This window comes from Mytilus edulis, chromosome 12 (assembly GCF_963676685.1).
Source record: "Mytilus edulis chromosome 12, xbMytEdul2.2, whole genome shotgun sequence".
Lineage (NCBI taxonomy): Eukaryota > Metazoa > Mollusca > Bivalvia > Mytilida > Mytilidae > Mytilus > Mytilus edulis.
The window spans coordinates 56,951,822-56,972,147 of NC_092355.1; the positions used below are offsets into that span (position 1 = coordinate 56,951,822).

The 20,326-nt window shown below is 32.4% G+C and overlaps 2 protein-coding genes across 2 annotated transcripts in view; both read left to right on the forward strand.

Moving 5' to 3' along the window:
• LOC139499565 (uncharacterized) overlaps nt 1-5,059 on the forward strand; it is a 156,831-nt gene extending 151,772 nt beyond the window's left edge. Inside the window, exon 13 of the mRNA XM_071288300.1 lies at nt 4,656-5,059. Within this exon, the coding sequence (XP_071144401.1) occupies nt 4,656-4,687 (32 nt within the window). The 3' untranslated portion in view covers nt 4,688-5,059. The remainder of the gene's footprint in view (nt 1-4,655) is intronic.
• LOC139499564 (uncharacterized) overlaps nt 1-20,326 on the forward strand; it is a 690,384-nt gene that overhangs the window by 203,668 nt on the left and 466,390 nt on the right. The window lies entirely within an intron of this gene.

The window sequence follows — 20,326 nt, forward strand, 5'->3', positions numbered from 1 at the left end:
TACTTTTTGAGGATGATTCAAAACTTGATTTTAGAGTTATTGAGTTTATGACAAAAAGTGGGGGTTTTTACATGTCGCGCCGTATCTCAAAAACTATTTATAATTATTGCATAAAACTTCACATACTTTTTAGTTAGATTATTCTTAAGATCTGTATACTTTTTCGTGATGACTCTTTAATTCATTTTTGAGTTCTTGAATTTTTATTGAGCTTCTATTTGGGGATCATATAAAACATGTTGAAATAGAAATAAAACGATTTTGGAGAGAATTTTCTAATTGGTGGCATTTAGTTTTTGGAGTAAAATTTTTTTTAAATAAAGACAGTGTCATTTTTGGTATATTGAATTCTGATAACTTAGTGTTAAACTATTGTATTTTACAGGCAAAATATTACATTCATTATGTAAAGTACACACAATTAGACAGATTGTTTATATCTGTGCAAGCTTTTCTCAAATTTTTGAAAAGACGTCTGGAGATATTAGAATATTTATATCTTTCTAAAGACAAGCACGAGTCATTTGTCGACAGATGGGGGGAATTTATGGAAGTTATTAATTAAATTTTATTCTCGATATGATCATGTATATTTAATGTATTCCAAAGTATCTTTTACTTGTATCATATACCGATTATTCACATCATTTACTTGTATTTGTTTTTACTATGTCTTATTCGTAAAATATCAATAGTATGACTATGCCATATGTCAATCACTTATATATTGTAAAAATGTATGTATGTATGTATGCACTGTAGCTTGAACACCAAAAAGATCAATAAAAAATAAAAAAAAAAAACATGTTGTGATATACAAACTTACTATTGAGCAAGAATAATGAATGAGTCAATATATACTTAGCATGACTACCTGTGCAACCCCCGTGTTATTTTAAAAACATATATAATGTTTCTTTCATAACACGGAGGGCGTATCATGCGCACGTAGCGCAGCTGTTTATTTTGTTCTTTATATTTTTGTAAATATATTAGAGAAATGACGGAATGACAGCGAATACAATGCAATTTCCAATATAATCAATGTTTCCAAATGGCATAACTCTTTTAAAGAATATTTGATATGCATGGATTTTCGAACGTATCCATACGATATCAGTTTTATGAAAAGTTGGCAAGAACTGTTCACTTGAAAAATGTAATTAACCCGAAGGACCGGAAGGACAGACAGAGGAATTGAAGTGCGATATTTTATGTACGCGCTATGGTGAAAAATTCATATAGTTATTTACTAATAAAATTACGCTATGAGAGAAGGATTTTAATTGTAACTAATCCAATCGTTTTTGCCAAATCAAAAATTTCAAAGTTATAGTTTCATTGTTTGGACAAGAGCATTCTTTGGGAAATTGAAGATTCTCCTTTATAAGAGTTTGCTTTTGTTTTCTGACCACATAAAACAGAAGATGTAGTATAATTGCCAATGATACAACTTTCAACAAGAGACAAACATGACACAGAAATTAACAACTATAGGGCACCGAACGGTCTTCAACAATGAGCAAAGCCCATACTGCATAGTCAGCTATTAAAGGTCACGAAATGACAATGTGAAACAATTCAAACGAAAAAAGTAACGGCCTAATGTATGTGCTGCAATTTATGTACAAAAAAGAATTTCTGTTTGCAGGATAATGCTAAGTTCACACGTAATTCGAATTCGATTCGCATTAACTATAAATTCGAATTAGTTTAATTCCCATTCTAAATGTTTCACGTCCTAATGTAAATTTCTAATTTGAATTGCAATGGGCGTTAAATTTGATTTACTGTCCAAACGACGTGAACTTTTAATTCGTATCAACAAAAACAGATTTCTCAGTGATTAAAACGTGAATAAAACGATTTTAAGAAATATTTGTAATGAAATAGCAGCCCACCAAACAAAACAAAACAAATCAAGAGATCAACATACGGTATGAAATAATATACGAGTGTGTACAGTAAATGTACCTGTATGTCAAGTTCTAAATTGCTGAGTCTTTAATTTTAAAAGCCTTAAAATTATCAACAGTCCGTTATAACTTTTCTTGAAATGTTTCTCACTTAGACCACAAAGAGAGGTATTTGTTATTCACATGATTTTATTTCCGGAAACAATATAACCAATTTATAGATAGTACTTTACAAGCAATATTCATACATCTGAAAAATGTCGCCAATAACGTCGAAATTGTCTGCCAGCGACGTCGTGTACTTTAGAGATAACGTTGAGGTTACAAAGGGGGGACGCAATTTTTAGGATAAATCGCGTTTATCATGGAATCAAGCACGGTGACTTATATTTTTTATTTGAGATTTGGAGAAAGCATGACAAAATGCAGTTTATGCAGAAAAATGATGAAAATGACATTTTTAGAAACAGTTTATTTCCATTTTTTTCTTTTTTTTTTTAAATACCACTTTGAGCATCTGGTCCGCAATGTCAAGCAAGGCTTTAATAATTGTATAATTATTCGTGTAGTGATTTATTTTTTTTCCTTTTTGTCACTTATCACAACTTCAGATTGAACCCGATCTTAATAATTTACGACGAAAAATATCTGCTCCAAAAAATTTATAACATTGTTCTCTTTACTTAAGTTTGTCTCAACTAAATTTAATAAAGTTTGTATATAGTGCTTATTACCTCTAAACTCAGTTTAACTTCAATTTGTGGCAGCTTCACTTTTACAGTTCTTGATTAATGTCCCTTTATAACGTTATGTGCTAGCGGGGGCATCATCTGGGTCCCTTTGGACACATTCCCCATTTATTTTTTTAGAAGTTACTATTAATTTATTTTAATTTCAACCATGACTGTATGACATTTTATATTTTAATGCTTTATGGTGTATTTAAATGAGTAGTTATTGTTGCAAACTCCATTAGAAATTTGAATTGAGATCATTTTTGGAATAAGGGAAAGGGGGGTTCAACTTTTTCTCATTTCAAATTTCAGAAATTAAAAAGAAAATGTCTTCAAATATTTTATTTTTGAGAGGATAAATATGCAACAGCATAGTGAATTGCTCAAAAACAAAACAAAATTTTCAAGTTCATTAGACCACATTCATTCTGTGTCAGAAACATATCTTTTCAACCTTTTCTGGGACAAGCCGATTTTTCGACCTTGTAACGTAACTAACAGTCCTGTCGATAAAAAATTTTGCTCTGATGGTACAGAAGTGGTGGAATGACTAAGACACGATCAGTTAAAAGTGTAAGCCTTGAAAATGTCCTCTTGTTTATAGCCTACATTTGTACCTCTGTTGTTCGGGGGAATTTTAAAAGACAAAATTATAGGCAAACATTCAAAACGTATTTTAATTTTGATTAATTTTGATTAATATATAATTTCCCGATTAGTCGAGTATCATTTTGGTATTCGATACTCGGTACTACCGAGCGATACTCGAGTACTCGAGTACTCATTGACATCCCTAATTGTTAGCCATGACTTATAGTTTGATTTATTCATAAATTGAATTCTTGTGGTTCTTTGATATGCTGAATCTAAACATGTGTTTCGATTTTTAATTATGGGCCCAGTTTTCAAGTTGGTCAAAATTAGGGTCCAAAATTAAACTTTGTTTGATTTTAACAAAAATTTGAATATATGGGGTTCTTTGATATGCTGAATCTAAACATGAATTTAGATTTTTGAATTTTGTGCCCCGTTATCAAATTGGTCCACATTGAGGTCAAAAGGGTCCAAAATTAAACTTTGTTTGATTTCATCAAAAATTTAATTCTTGGGATTCTTTGATATGCTGAATCTAACCATGTATTTAGATTTTGGATATTGGACCATAATAGGTAAAGTAAAAAAAAATAAGTTCTTAGACCACATTCATTCTGTGTCAGAAACCTCTGCTGTGTCAAATATTTAATCACAATCCAAATTCAGATCTGTATCAAGCTTGAATATTGTGTCCATACTTGCCCCAACTGTTCAGGGTTCGATCTCTGCGGTCGTATCAAGCTGTGCCCAGCGGAGCATTTTATTCTATCTTCTACTGGTTCTGCCAGTAAAAAACTTTATTCTGTAAAAGTAGAATGTCAAACAAAAAGGTGACCTGGAATAGACATATGGTCACATTTGGTCTTATTGAAAGCGGCAGTAAAAATGAGGTGTCCGTTTGATTGTACGATATATATATAAATACGTAACCATATCCGGTCAACATGGGAACACTTAATCCAGTGTTCTGTGTGACCATTGCGACAACGTTTTGGTGGGCCCGTGAGTAGCCTATTACAATGCGTTATCCAACGCATCTTCAGTTTAATTCTAGTGGACGCCTTCTATACCACAGGACCTGATGATTGTACTACTTGTTAATTTGTTTTCGTCCTAAACATGTATTAATAAAGTGATTTATGGATTGTTATTTAACACCACTTTCAGCACGATTGTACCAGTGTACTATTTCGTGGCGGTCAGGTTTAATTGGTTGAGGAAGCCGGAGTGTATGGAGAAACCCACGACCTTTGGCATGATTACTAGTTCTACTATTTAGACCAATGGACCATCGATGCCTCATTAACATGCATTAAATAATTGTTACTGGACGTTAAGTAACAATCGATCAATCAGTAACATATTGTTTTCTTGTATTGAATCAGTTCTGATTTATTTTATTTCATTTCAGGAATGACGATTGAAGTTGAAATTGAACACTAAATCAAACAGTTATTTATACACGTCATGGGAAATATACATACATTGTACTACCATAGCAACAGATTTGCAGAAGACCAAACTTTTTTGGATAGAACACAATCATCTATAATTGAGACGTTATTCTGTTGATGAAGCATTATAAAGTTAGAATGAAACTATATAGTCATAAAACTTTAGAAAGAAATGAGAAAGATGAAAAAGGTGGACCACATGGAAATAATGGGACTAAAGTTAAAGATTGAATCAATACTGGATTGTATAAATTCTTATTTTTCAAATGTAATTACATACGGCAAAAACTTTAATGTTGATATTGCTAAATACCATATTAATTGTATTATGTACATTAAAATGAATATCTGTTTATAAACATATATATAGTTCTAATAATTTGTATAGTACAGTGAGAAGCATGAGACAACATAAAGCATTTAGGACAATGTCCTCTATATATGACTATGTTTTTTAATGAGAAAGATATATGAATTATTTTATTTTTTTGTCCTAGAGAGAATTAGGTGTAGATGTTAGATTTCCTTTAACACATTCACATCTTTTTAACCTAGGCATGAGTTGATGACTAGCATATTTTCTTGTTATTTGTTTATCCCAGAAAACTATTTTGACCATCAGATGTTTTTCTATTTTTTTTTATAATTGAATTGCTGTTTCGTTGACATATACCTACCATCTTGTTTCATTCATGAAATAAAAATTAAAAAAAAGATATGTATTAGGAAATATATATATTTTTAATATTTCCAGGTTTTGCTTGAAATATTTAATAGTTGGTCCATTGTTATATCAGAAGGATATAAAGCAATAAACCATGAAGGGATAAATCTATTGCAATGTGTGTGTTTTAACCTTTTGAAAGGGTGTGTATTCATGATAACACATACTTTAGAGATACTTTGATAGAATGGTAATCAATTGAACCGCTTTTACCATTTACCTGGTATTACGTACATGGAGAACATATACTTACCTCCCCATGTCGCTTAAGTTGTACTTGCTTAAGAGCAACAAAAACACATCTATTGCCATGGCACGTTTATTCCAAAGAGACAGATTACATCACAAATATGCATCATCATACAAAGGGATACAACTTTCACGACTTGACCACAAAACACATATGACCATACATATACATAACACTGGACAGGTTCTAAATATTTGTCCTTATTGTTTGCAGACGAATACACAATATATTGTTATCATGTTTCAGGGACAAATCACCATTATCAGACAATCAGATTTTCGGGATCAGTCTGAAATTTACATTATCAGACAATATATGGTTACCGCATTCTCTGGATCAATCAAAAATCACCATTATCAGACAATATATGGTTATCATATTCTCGAGATCAATCAAAAACCATCATAATCAGACAATATATGGTTATCATATTATCGCGATCAATCAAAAATCACAACAATCAGACAATATATGGTTATCATATTATCGGGATCAATCAAAAATCACCAATATCAGACAATATATGGTTATCGTATTCTCGGGATCAATTAGAAATCACCATAATCAGACAATATATGGTTATCGTATTCACGGGATCAATCAGAAATCACCATTATCAGACAACACATGGTTATCATTTTCCCGGGATCAATCAAAATCACCATTATCAGAAAATATATGGTTATCATATTCTCGAGATCAATCAGAAATCACCATAATCAAACAATATATGGTTATCATATTCTCGAGATCAATCAGAAATCACCATAATCAAACAATATATGGTTATCATATTCTCGAGATCAATCAGAAATCACAATTAGACAATATATGGTAATCATATACTCGGAGCTCAATCAGAAATCACCATTATCAGACAATATATGGTTATCATGTTCTCGAGATCAATAACAAACCACCATTATCAGACAACATGTGGTTGTCATGTTCTAGGAACCAATATGAATTCACCATTATCAGACAATATATGGTTATCATGTTCTATTGATCAACCAGAAAACATCATTATCAGACAATGTCTGGTTATGTGTTATCATTTTCATAGAATATCTGAGTCTGACTTTCTAGAGATCAACCAGAAATAACTGTTATCAGACAATGTCTGGTTATCATTGTATATGAACCCATCAGAAACACCATATCATACTACCACTAATTATCATGTTTTAAGTTTAATAGGAAATCACTATTATCAGAAATTGTCCGGTTATTATGTAAAAGGTACCATTTATAAATCACCATTATCTGAAATAAAACACCTTCTTTAAGGGGGAAAATATATCTAATTTTTGTATGATAAAAGGCTCTAATGATGATTGTTTGATCAATTGATAGTTGTGAAATGTTGTCCAGCGGAATACATTAAAGGCAAATTAAGCAAGGTGTACGTGTGAAAGTTGCTGGATAAATTGTCCAGGTGTACGTGTGATCTAAATTCAGGATAAATTGTTCACATCTCTTTTTTGATTGATGGGTTCTTGTTTGCGAAACATCAAGCAGTGGCAAATAGTTCATGTATTTTCAGTACCAGAATAAGTAGCAATAAATGCAATCGATAGGTTCATAAAAAGTGAGACAAGATACCAATGGGGTCAATGTTAAACTAAACTATTGTCATAGAAAGACAATAGCATGGCCAAAAAGGAACGCGTCTCAAATCAAAGTCCAACAGCAGTCCATGAAAAGAGTACACAGAAATATAAATACTTACCTCTGAAAAACGGATCAGTTCTTTCTCCACTAGTGGCGCTCATGTTTGTACAATTTGAGTGATTATTTGCATTCGGTAATTCAGAAAATGATGATGATGGATATGTGTGTAATATCCAGTGGAAAATACTACATACATATAAGGACGAAAACATGTCGAGAGGATATGAATATGTGTGTAACATCCAGTGGCAAATATTACATACATATAAGACCGAAAACATGTTGAGATGATATGAATATGACTCTTTTTGCACTAGGCCGACAGGTTGATCTATAACGTACTACTTCCCATGATTACAGCCACCAAAAAGACATGTCACTTACCAGGACACATTATTTTTGACTCCAAGTCCCCAACCACACACCCCACCATTTTTTGCTCTTACTCTTAAGTGACACGTGCTTAATGTGGAATCAAGCCTTCCATTTAAACCAACCAGCTCCTGTAATTGAAGCGAGTTCGCTATCACTAGGCTATCGAGGCGGTTTGTCAAAATTGATGAGAAGAGGGCCACATTGCAGCTAAGACAGATATTCCATAAAGGTCAACCCAAGCAAGGTGTTGTTCGTAAAACATTCAAAGGGATCACTTCACATCAACCATTTAAAAAAAACTTTGGTTTAATAGTTGCCTTGTAACAAGGACAGGACAGGAAATACAAACTGTTTAATATAGTATCAACTGCGCGAGATACAATGTATACCCAATATACTGTCGCTATTGGAATATGTTATTACACTAAAATAGAAAGTTCACGTTACATTATTTCTTGTCTATGGTGAAAGGTATACGAAGCAAATATCAGTGGTATTCTTTTGTTCAATATGAGAATAAGGAGATGGGGCTTGATTGTCAGTGAGACAACTGTCCATCAAAGTTCAAATGTAGTGCATGCAAGCAATTGAATCAACCGTACGACCTTCGTCAATGAGACAACCCAATACCGTATAGTCAGTTTTAAAAGGCTCCGTCATGAAAAATATTTAAAAATTCAATTAAGAAAACTAACTGCTTAATTTATAACAAAACAATTAATGAAAAACAATTATGAAAGACATTCACTTAGATAGATATGACCGATATAGCAGCTAGTAACCAAAAAAAAAAACGAAAAGAAAAATGAAAAATAAAGCCTCGCTAGCACGTTTGCCGCCAATGAATAAATGACGAAATTCAAAATGTTACTGAAACCAACTGAAATACAAATGTAGAGTTGAAATGACTCTTTAATATATTGTAAAATAGGACGGAGGACAGGCAACATAGATGTCCACTGCAAAAGAGATGTAATTAAGCGAGCATAAAAATGTGTCTTATAAAATGTCTAGGATATATACGGACCTCTCAAAGAGTTATTATAATGCTTCGTTAACGTCAGTTGCTATATAAAGACGTGGCATATATCCTACACCAAGCAATTGATACATGTACAAATGTATACCATCCTCTTTCCGTCCCCACATTTCTGCGCATTTATACTTCCCATACAATAAAAAGGATGCATTTCTTGAGAATGTTTTTTTTTTGTTGAAAAGCAGAAATGGCTGCGTATTTATACATCCCACACAGTAAAAAATAATGCGTATCTTAGGAATGGTTTTTTTTTTGGAAGGCAGACGTAGCTGCATATTTATACTTCACAAACAGTAAACATGATGAATTTCTTTAGAATTGGGTTTTCTGTCAGAGAAAGCAGGCGTGTCGGCATATTTATACATCACAAACAGTAAAAGGGTGCGTTTCTTTAGAATAGGGTTTTCTGTTGGAAGGTGGACGTAGCTGCGTTTTTATACATCCCCCAAAGTAAAAATGATGCGTTTCTTTAGAATGGTGTTTTCTGTCGGAAAGCAGACGTGGCTGCGTCTTTATACATCACAAACAGTAAAAAAATGCATTTGTTTAGTATGGGGGTTTCTGTTGGAAGGTAGACGTGGCTGTGTTTTTATACATCCCCCAAAGTAAAAATGATGCGTTTCTTTAGAATGGGGATATCAGTCGGAAAGCAAACGTAAGATGCGCATTTATACATCACAAACAGTAAAGTGATGCATTTCATTAGAATTGGGTTTTCTGTTGGAAGGCTGACGTGGCTGCGTATTTATACATCCTTCACAGTCAGAGGGTATCGTTATTTTCAAAAAAGTGAAAAAGAAAAAAAATCTTATAGAGAGTATTTTACTATTAGTGTTGTTGTTAAGTTAAACAAATAAAAATGTTATGCTTTTGCGTTTTACAAATAACAGATATAAAATGAAAAATAATATAAACCTTCCTTAAGGTTAAATGGTCTTTCACGTACGAGGCGGTACCAAGTCTTGTATTTGTCGATTATTTTACCACCTTTTTGGCGTTTTTTTTTGTTAAAATTTTTGCTGACGATCAATGGACATTTAATTGTTTTTGTTCGTGGTCGAGGCGACAAGATGCGTCCAGTTTCAATTAGAAGTATCATAAACATATTTAACTCAGTAACTAAGATACAATAACAGAATATGAAGTTGACAGATTTTATTATCACTACAAGAGTGGACACATATCAGTGTGGATAGTACTTGTTTGAAACGTATTGGTGTGTTTGACCTTAGCAGTATTATATAATAATACTTCCAATGTTTGACAAATTGTTCTTCAGTAATTTATGCATGCTGGTTTCATTTGAAAGTGTAAGAGATTTTCTAAGAATAATCTAGGTGTATGTATACGTATTGCTCGTAGTTCTATACAATTTTTTTGCAAGTGGTGGTGGTCATCTTGAATTTGGCTATTAGCAACAAAAACTCAAAATTGGTATAAAGTATCATTGGATCATTTCTACAATACAATCAAATTACCTACCAGAAGATTTTTGCAATTTCAGGCAATCAACATTATTGCCCCCTTGGAATCAATTTTAAATTCAGATTCACAAATCGTATGTCTACTTCATTTGGTATCTGATTGAGAGTTGTTTCGTTGGCAATCAAACCACATCTACTTATTTGGAGTTTGTAATGGAGAGAACATGAACCTTCAGATATAAACATTAATGTTAAGTTTGGTGTCAGTTCACAAGAACGATTTTGCACATGGTTAGAATATGGAACGCCATCACTGCCTTATAAGAAGAAACTACTATGACATGATGCAAATGTTGCTTACATGATGTGAATTCTCCTTTATATGATGTGAATTCTTCTTTACATGATGTGAATTCTACTTAACATGATGTGAACTCTTCATTACATGATGTGAATTCTTCTTTACATGATGTGAATTCTACTTAACATGATGTGAACTCTTCATAACATGATGTGAATTCTTCTTTACATGATGTGAATTCTACTTAACATGATGTGAATTCTTCATTACATGATGTGAATTCTTCTTTACATGATGTAAAATCTTCTTTACATGATGTGAAAACGTCATTACATGATGTGGTTTCCTCTTTACATGATGTGAAAACTTCATTAAGTGATGTGGTTGTTTCATTACCTAATCTGAAAGTTTTATTACATGATGCGAAAATTTCTTTACGTTATGTTAAAAAATCTTTATGTCGTATTTCTATTACATTATGCCAAAATATATACATCGTAATGTCAAATGGGTATTACGAGGTAAGAAACACATATGACGTTATGTGAACACTTCATTATGTCAAAACATCTTTATAAGAACACGGGACCTCTCGGACGTTATTACGCATGGCGTTTATAACTTAAATTCCTTTAAAAGGGTATACGATAAATGTATTGAGCTAAAAATATAGGTCATAGTTCTGCTAGATTTTATATAGAAATCAAATGACCTTTCTTTTTTTTTTTTATGAAATTCTATATCAAAATTCATTGTGGCTTGATAACTGAATATTGATTTAGGGTAATGGTATGTTCTACATATTTTATTAATATGCTATTGGAAATCATATAGCAATGGCTTATTGTGGTATTTAAGGAAGTACTTAGGTGAGGTTTTGGAAATATGTGTCAGATTTTCAGACTCCTTGGATTTTTTCCAAAGCTATAGGGTAAAATATTTTGCCCCATAACACCGACTTTTATTTTCATAATTGAAAACTTCAAAGCTAATTTTGAGATCCAATTAATACCAATGTAAATGTAAGGTAAAAGTCCAAGTCAGCCTTTTCCCGCCATTTTTTAAAACTGAAATATCGTCGCTGAGCTTCTAAAATGTCGTATATGACTTTTTTGGCTAAAAATACTTTTTGACACCAATGGTCTGGGCGGGAGGAAATCTTTGGTATTACAAAATAGCATATAGTTAGACCAATCAAAACGTTTGAAATAAGACATATTACAAAATTGCCAATGTCAGTTGTTTGTAAAGTTTACTTCCAAAATGTTGTATGAAAACTTGAAAATCGTTGTATAATGGTTTTGGGAATAAAATAATTAAACATTTCTTTATTTCTGTGAAAATAATTTAAGTTCTCTGATTATCCAGAAATGTCAAAGATTTTATTTCACTGGTATTTACAAAAATCTTCAAGTTCACATACGACATTTTGGATGCATGCATTTCGTCAAAATTTTCAAAGCCTGTTTTTCTTGAAAAATTTGTAATTTACAACATTTTAGAAGCCCAGCGACGATATCTCAAAAAGGAGCTCTATGACCTATCAATATTTTTTTTAGCTTATTTTGTTCCTTAGCTGATGCTCTTTCGACTTATAGTATCAATTTTAATTTCTGGATTTTTTTAAATCTCAACTAAGTACATCCTTAAATGCATTTAAAGGGAGCTGTATGTCTAATTTCTGTAAATTATGAGTGATGCTATACATTTAGAGCTTATATGAGCATGGCCGTGTCATATTTAAAATTTTCTTTTTCTAAAAGTATAAGTCATTTTTTTTTTATATATTTATATAGATTTAGGAACCTAATGAATTTTATATGAAAATAGTACTTTTTAGAGGCAATGTTGGCAAACCCCTTCCAAAAAATATCGAAAATACTTCTCCTATATCATGTATATCCAGAAACTATACGGTACATGTACAGTTGTCTCACTTACGTTACTTTGTTACATATCTCACTTTCAAATTAATTAATCTATTAATTTATCTCAACTTAAAAACATAAATCCATAAAAAAATGGCTGAGAAGTGATACACAAACGTAAAAAGTGTGGACAAAGACCAGCATGGGTAGTATCCAGCATTCTGAGAGTATTGCATGGCAATACATAGTCCCCTACCAGTTAAAATTCATTATTCTCAAACAGAAAATTTGAATTGATGTGTAAATTGTAATGTTAAAAGTATAGATACCAAATATCAAATCAATATAATGTTGGTTAGACAAGCATGACCGACTAAAACATGTGCAGAACATTGATTAATTGTGTGATTTTTCTTGGTCTAAGGATCATATGAATTTGCAAAATATCATCAAATCAAAACTAAATTTAAACTTGATCTGTAACTTGTAATGGTAAAATTAAAACCAAATTTCAAATCTAAATCTGAAAGTTAATGACAAAAAAATAGTGGAAAATTTATTTCTTGCATGATTTTTTTAAGTTCGAAGACCATAACTTTGCAAAAAATCATCAGACCGAAACACAATTCGCACTTGATCTGCAACTTGTCATGGTTTTACTATATGCCAAATTTTAAGTCAATATCTTTAAAAAGCAAAATGTGAAAACCAATTATCTGAATGAATTTTCTAAGTCCAAGGGCCATAACTCTGCAAAAAAAATCCTCAAACCGGAACAAAACTAGAACTTGATCTGTAACTTGTCATGGTTATATTATATACTAAATATCAAATCAATATCTTCAAGCATGGCCAACAACAGTGCCATATCTCTTGGACGTAAAAAACATCCTTGTAAAAACGAGTTGGCTAATGCCGCTACAAGGCATTCATTCATTTTTTCCGTTTACTATTACACAATGGAATGTACCACCTCCAAAGGTAGTACTTTCTCCGACCTTAACATTTTTTAGAGAACAGTTGACACCTACTGTTCTCTACAATATAGAACAGTAAACCTAGTAGTTATGTAAATAGTTTTAACCACATGTCATGTTAGTATTTGTTTTTTTTTGGCCCTATTCTTTTGTAAATATTTATTTATTATTATTCTACGCATGCGCAGCAGTTAGTAATCATCAAAAATCTGATGGATAACTGGATACCATAAGAAGAAGAAGTACGAAGAAGCACTCGCATTCGCAAAGTGGAAAGGGTTTATATAAGTTGCAAAACTTGTTTCCAAATCCACTATAAATAAATATGTTTAAAACTAAAAAATGCGGAAAGCCAATTTTCCGGACGGACATTCTGACAGACGGACAAAGTGCAAACCTAAAGTCCCCTTCAACTTCGTTGGTAAGGAACTCATAAAAATTTTGTATATAATACTGAGTTTCCTAAAATATAAACCTTATAATAGTGTAATAGATGTGCCTAGTTAATTCCCCTTAATTTTGGATAGATTAATTATTTGTTGATTAAATGTTTATTTTAAGTTTAATTTGATTTAACTCCATAGTGAGATAAAAGTAAGGATTGTTAATTTAACTGTTTTAGTATTTAACTTTTGATGTTTCTGTAATGTTTTATGAATGTTAATTTATTCAATTTGTCTTCAGTACCTTTTCTGTTCAAGTTATCCGGTTTAATGACAATATAAGGATTTTAATTGTTTTTCAGTCGGAGTCGGCCTTGTACTGGCCTCCAAATACTCGCCGGACTGTATCAGTCCACTTGAGTTTAAAGTTAGTCACCACTTCGGTGCAGTTCGCTAGAGTCATGCAGTCACCTCTTCTTGGTGCAATTTTACTACTTAAAACACAACGCGAAGCCAATTTACTTTACTAAAGACTAACTCTGGGAACACTTTATTTTTCATTTTACATTTGAAATTACTCTATTTTTGATCTTCATTTAAGAAAGTTTTTTGACTCTCGTTTGTCCGCAATTATTGTACATTAGTGAATAAACATAGTTTCATTTGATTAATTGTGTGTTGTTCAGCCATAATCTGACATCAGGTGTCCCGATGGTCGAATAGGGACACAATAATGGCAACTACCCGTCCCGGGAGGTGTCGTCACCGACCCCCTCCGTTACAATAGCACTACCATAAAAATACACCATCAAGACCGTTTCTATAAAGTTTTGAACCCTTGAATGGCCTAACTACAATCAAATCCTATATATCATTAACAAGCCTATGGACTGTGCAACAAAACATTTATAGTGAATATAGGGCACAGATTTGGGTAAAGGAGTTATGGAGCACCAGAATACCGAAAACGACCAAACCTAATAATAAAAAACACAAAGCACGCTTCTATCAATTTTTGAACCCTTAAATGGTCTCATTAAACAATTTACATGACGTATACTTATAAGGTGACGTTCACATCAGGTAATGCAGTTCTAGCATCACGTACTGCAATATTCACATCATACACTAAAGTATTCGCATCATGTACAAGGGTTTTTATTTTAACAGAACATAAGGAAAGTTTCGCATAATGTAATGAAACAACCACATCACGTAAAGACGTTTTCACATCATGTAATGAAGTTTTCACATAATGTAATGAAGTTTTCACATCATGTTATGTAATGAAGTTTTCACATCATGTAATGTAATGAAGTTTTCACATCATGTAATGTAATGAAGTTTTCACATCATGTAATGAAGAGTTCACATCATGCAATGAAGAATTCACATCATGTAATGAAGAGTTCACATCATGTAAAGAAGAATTCACATCATGTAATGAAGAATTCACATCATGTTATGAAGAATTCACATCATGTAATGAAGAGTTCACATCATGTAAAGAAGAGTTCACATCATGTAATGAAGAATTCACATCATATAAAGGAGAATTCACATCATGTAAGCAACATTTGCATCATGTCATAGTAGTTTCTTCTTATAAGGCAGTGATGGCGTTCCATATTAGAATGTGAAAACTTTAGACAATACCTCACCCGTTGTTCTAGGTGAGCTAATAGATGCATAAAGGATATTATCATGCCCCATTTATGGACATTATGTTTTCTGGTCTGTGTGTCCGTCTGTTCGTTCGTCTATTCGTCTGTTCGTTCGTCCGTCCGTCTGTCCCGTTTCAGGTTAAAGTTTTGGTTAAAGTTTTTGGTCGAGGTAGTTTTTGATGAAGTTGAAGTCCGATCAACTTGAAACTTAAGATACATGTTCCCTATGATAGGATCTTTCTAATTTTAATGCCAAATTAGAAATTTTATCCCATTTTCACGGTCCACTGAACATAGAAAATGATATTGCGGATTTGGAATCCGTGTACTTGGGACACATTCTTGTTCCTATGTAATTTTTATTCTTTCTTGTAGAATGTTTTCTACCTAGACTCCTAAGGCCTGACTAAAGCGAAATGATCGAATTTTTTTTCAAATATAAAACTTGTTTAAATAAAATTATCTTTTTAATCATGATTGATAATTTTCAGAAAGTCTATTATGATTGATTGTACAAGGTATTTCGGTACACGTGAGGAATATAAAGATAATGAGATGAGGTTGTATTGCCGATAAGACAAGTTATTAGATGAAATAGAACCATATGGTAATCTGCTCTGTTATGATTGATTGTGCATCAAGGTATTTCGGTACACATGAGGAATATAAAAATAATGAGATGAGGTTGTATTGTCTATAAAACAAGTTATTAGATGAAATAGAACCAAACGGTAATCTGCTCTGTTATCTCTTTAGATAGATTTTGACCATTTTTAACGTCCTTTTTGTTACATAGATCTTCAACTGTTTCGGTTCTCATGCATCCAAGGTATTTTCAATCAAGGTAAATACAGAAAAAACGCTTCGGACGCATGGAAATATTAGCTTGTTCTTTCATTTTTTACAATACCGGGTCGATACCGCTGCTGGTGGACTATCAGTCCCTGAGAGTACCATCAGCTAAGTAGTAGTCAGTACTTCGGTACTGACATGATTTGTAACAAACCTTTCTAAAAGTGTCCGCTGATACATTTTGAAATTATCAAGAAACTAAGGTGTCAAATCACTCAGGCAAATTGGACCTAAGATGGATTTGGCTATTTTATAAGTCCTTTCTTTGTTATATAGCTTTTTAACTGTGACGGTTATTATACATCCCATACTTTCAGCTGTGAGCCTCCTTATGAAAGTAAATCCAGAAAAGCGATGCGAACGCATGGAATTAATAACATGTCGTTTTCAATTTTTTCTCTCTCAAAATCATGTGGCCTTTTTTTTTTTTGCTTTTCGTGTTCATTTACATTTAATATAGAATGGGTTTCCGTTTTGTTTATCTAGATCATATCTTAATGAATAACTCGATCACACCCGAGAGAAGAACTCAATCACACCTGAGAGAGGAGCTCGAACACACCTGAGAGAAGAACTTGATGTCGAGCTTTAAGCCGTCCCGTGTCTAAATAAGAACATACATAAGGGAGCAGAAATTATAATAAATTCATTATCTTAATGTCGGAAAATGGTATTGACTGTCCAATTGCTTTTTTGGTAAAAAGTCTTTGATCAAAATTGTATTATGATACAATACATCGTGTCTCAGTATAAGTTTACAATACATCGTGTCTCAGTATAAGTTTTACACAAAACATCGTGTCTCAGTATAAGTTTACAATACATCGTGTCTCAGTATAAGTTTTACACAATACATCGTGTCTCAGAATAAGTTTACAATACATCGTGTCTCAGTATAAGTTTACAATACATCGTGTCTCGGTATAAGTTTACAATACATCGTGTCTCAGTATAAGTTTACAATACATCGTGTCTCAGTATAAGTTTTACACAATACATCGTGTCTCAGTATAAGTTTTACACAAAACATCGTGTCTCAGTATAAGTTTTACACAGTACATCGTGTCTCAGTATAAGTTTACAATACATCGTGTCTCAGTATAAGTTTACAATACATCGTGTCTCGGTATAAGTTTACAATACATCGTGTCACAGTATAAGTTTACAATACATCGTGTCTCAGTATAAGTTTTACACAATACATCGTGTCTCAGTATAAGTTTTACACAATACATCGTGTCTCAGTATAAGTTTTACATTTGACTTTGAATTGGTAACAAACAGTAACTTAGTCTGAAAAACTAACTTGAACGTTAAATTGGATGTCATATAAATATCTCGGCGGGAAATACATCTTTTTTTCTTAATCCGTCTAATCCAGTCACGAGATGTTAAAATTGTTAATTTTTTGTCCTCTGAAAACGACATTTTTATGCGTGAAAAGGGACGAGAAGATGTAAACATTTTAACATCAACATACGAAATACGTCAATTAGACAGCAACCTGACGACACAAATAACCAAAGTACATCAACATACGAAAAGTTCATTTAGACAGAAAACTGACGACACACATAACCAACATACATCGACATAAGAAATAAGTCAATGCGACAGAAACCTGACGACACAAATAACAAAAATACATCAAGAAACGAAAATGTCAACTAGACAGAAACCTGACGACACAAATAACAAAAATACATCAACATACGAAAATGTCAACTAGACAGAAACCTGACGACACAAATAACAAAAATACATCAAGATACGAAAATGTCAACTAGACAGAAACCTGACGACACTAATAACAAAAATACATCAACATGCGAAAAGCGTCATTTAGACAGAACACCGACGACACACATAAACAACATACATCGACATAAGAAATAAGTCAATGCGACAGAAAAATGACGACACTAATAACAAAAATACATCAACATGCGAAATACGTCAATTAGACAGAAAACCGACGACACACATACACAACATACATCGACATAAGAAATAAGTCAATGCAACAGAAACCTGACGACACTAATAACAAAAATACATCAACATACGAAATATGTCAATTAGACAGAAAACCGACGACACACATAACCAACATACATCGACATAAGAAATAAGTCAATGCGACAGAAACCTGACAACACAAATAACAAAAATACATCAACATACGAAAAGGTCAACTAGACAGAAACCTGAAGACACAAATAACTCTAATACATCAATCAACATGCGAAATACGTCAATTAGACAGAAAACCGACGACACACATAACCAACCTACATCGACATAAGAAATAAGTCAATGCGACAGAAACATGACTACACAAATAACTAAAAATCATCAATCAACAAACGAAATACGTCAATTAGACAGCAACCTGACGACACAAATAACAAAATACATCAACATACGAAAAGGTCATTTAATCAATCTCGGCAATACAAAGATGCAACTGGGTATTGATTGAAAGAATTGTTTCACGAAGAAAATAGCATGTAAAACATCATTAATTGGTTTGAAATTTTGCTTGAGGAAATTCGTGACGACACAAATAACTAAAAATCATCAATCAACAAACGAAATACGTCAATAAGACAGAAAAATGACGACACAAATAACTATAATACATCACCATCCGAAATACGTCAATTAGACAGAACACCGACGACACACATAAACAACATACATCGACATAAGAAATAAGTCAATGCGACAGAAACCTGACGACACAAATAACAAAAATACATCAACATACGAAAAGGTCATTTAATCAATCTCGGCAATACAAAGATGCAACTGGGTATTGATTGAAAGAATTGTTTCACGAAGAAAATACCATTTAAAACATCATTTATTGGTTTGAAATTTTGCTTGAGGAAATTCGTGCGACTTCAATGATTCGGTATGTTCAGTAACCTCAATCAAGCCAGACATTGATTTTTTTTCAAAACAGAAAGAATTATGGTAAACTTACATACATTTTTGGATTTGTTATATGAGGATTAATCATGAATTTGTAAAAAAAATAAAGAAAATGTGTGTTGCGTTTTTAAAGTCCGTCAGTATATTAGATTGACACATCAGGTCAGATTTATAGTTCAAAATAGCTCCTGCTACTTCAACCGGACACACGACCAACAGTCGAGATTTTAAGTTTTTACTCTGAAATGCCAAGTGCTCACGGAGTAATGCGGGAAAGCTGCAAAAAAAGATTGTTGATGGTACTGTTGGATTCGGCCGTCGTTTGTCGACCTCCGGAGGTCGAGTCAAATCTTAATAGTACAAATACCCATTCAATTTGTAAAACTACTGTCCAAGACATTTCCTATTCCTTAGCCTAGGTTAACAACTGATGATTGACTTTGATGTCGAACTGCATGGACAATGTTTTACAAACTTAACTCTATAGTAATAGAGTATGTCTCAACAAGATTCCAGTCCTCGAATCCATATACCAAAAATGGTAAAGCAAAGGCTTTTGTGCGTTTCATACTTTACAACTTAATTTTACTTATTTGATACTTCTTTGTTATGCATATAATCATCATGTCATTTTTATCTTAACTTACATTTCCTCGTGCACATTCAATACATTGTCATTCAGACTTATTTTATATTATTTTGTTAATATATGTTATTGTGAATCTTATCATTTAACACGATTTAAAATCATACAGCAGATCAAACTAAATTCATCTTAGTATACTTAGGTAATTAATTCTTATTCGTTCGGTACCCCCTTTGGTTTTATAAAACAACAGATAATGTCGTTTTCGGAAAACTTAAACTGGTGCATAAATGTTAAGAAACTGATCTACATGACGTCCAAATAGGTGCATCCGACTTTTAGACTCTAGTGTACAACTTTTAAACTGATATGCACGGAATCCAAGAACTTAGGCATACGATAATAACACTCTTGTGAATGACTTTATTATTGTTACATGCAACTTTGACACTAATGCGCACGACTTTTAAACTAATTTGCTTGAGTTTCATTATAGTGCACATTACTTTAAAATGTATGTCCTTAAATTAACAACACGAGTTGAAATTTGAGTTTAAGTTGAAGAAAGAGTTGA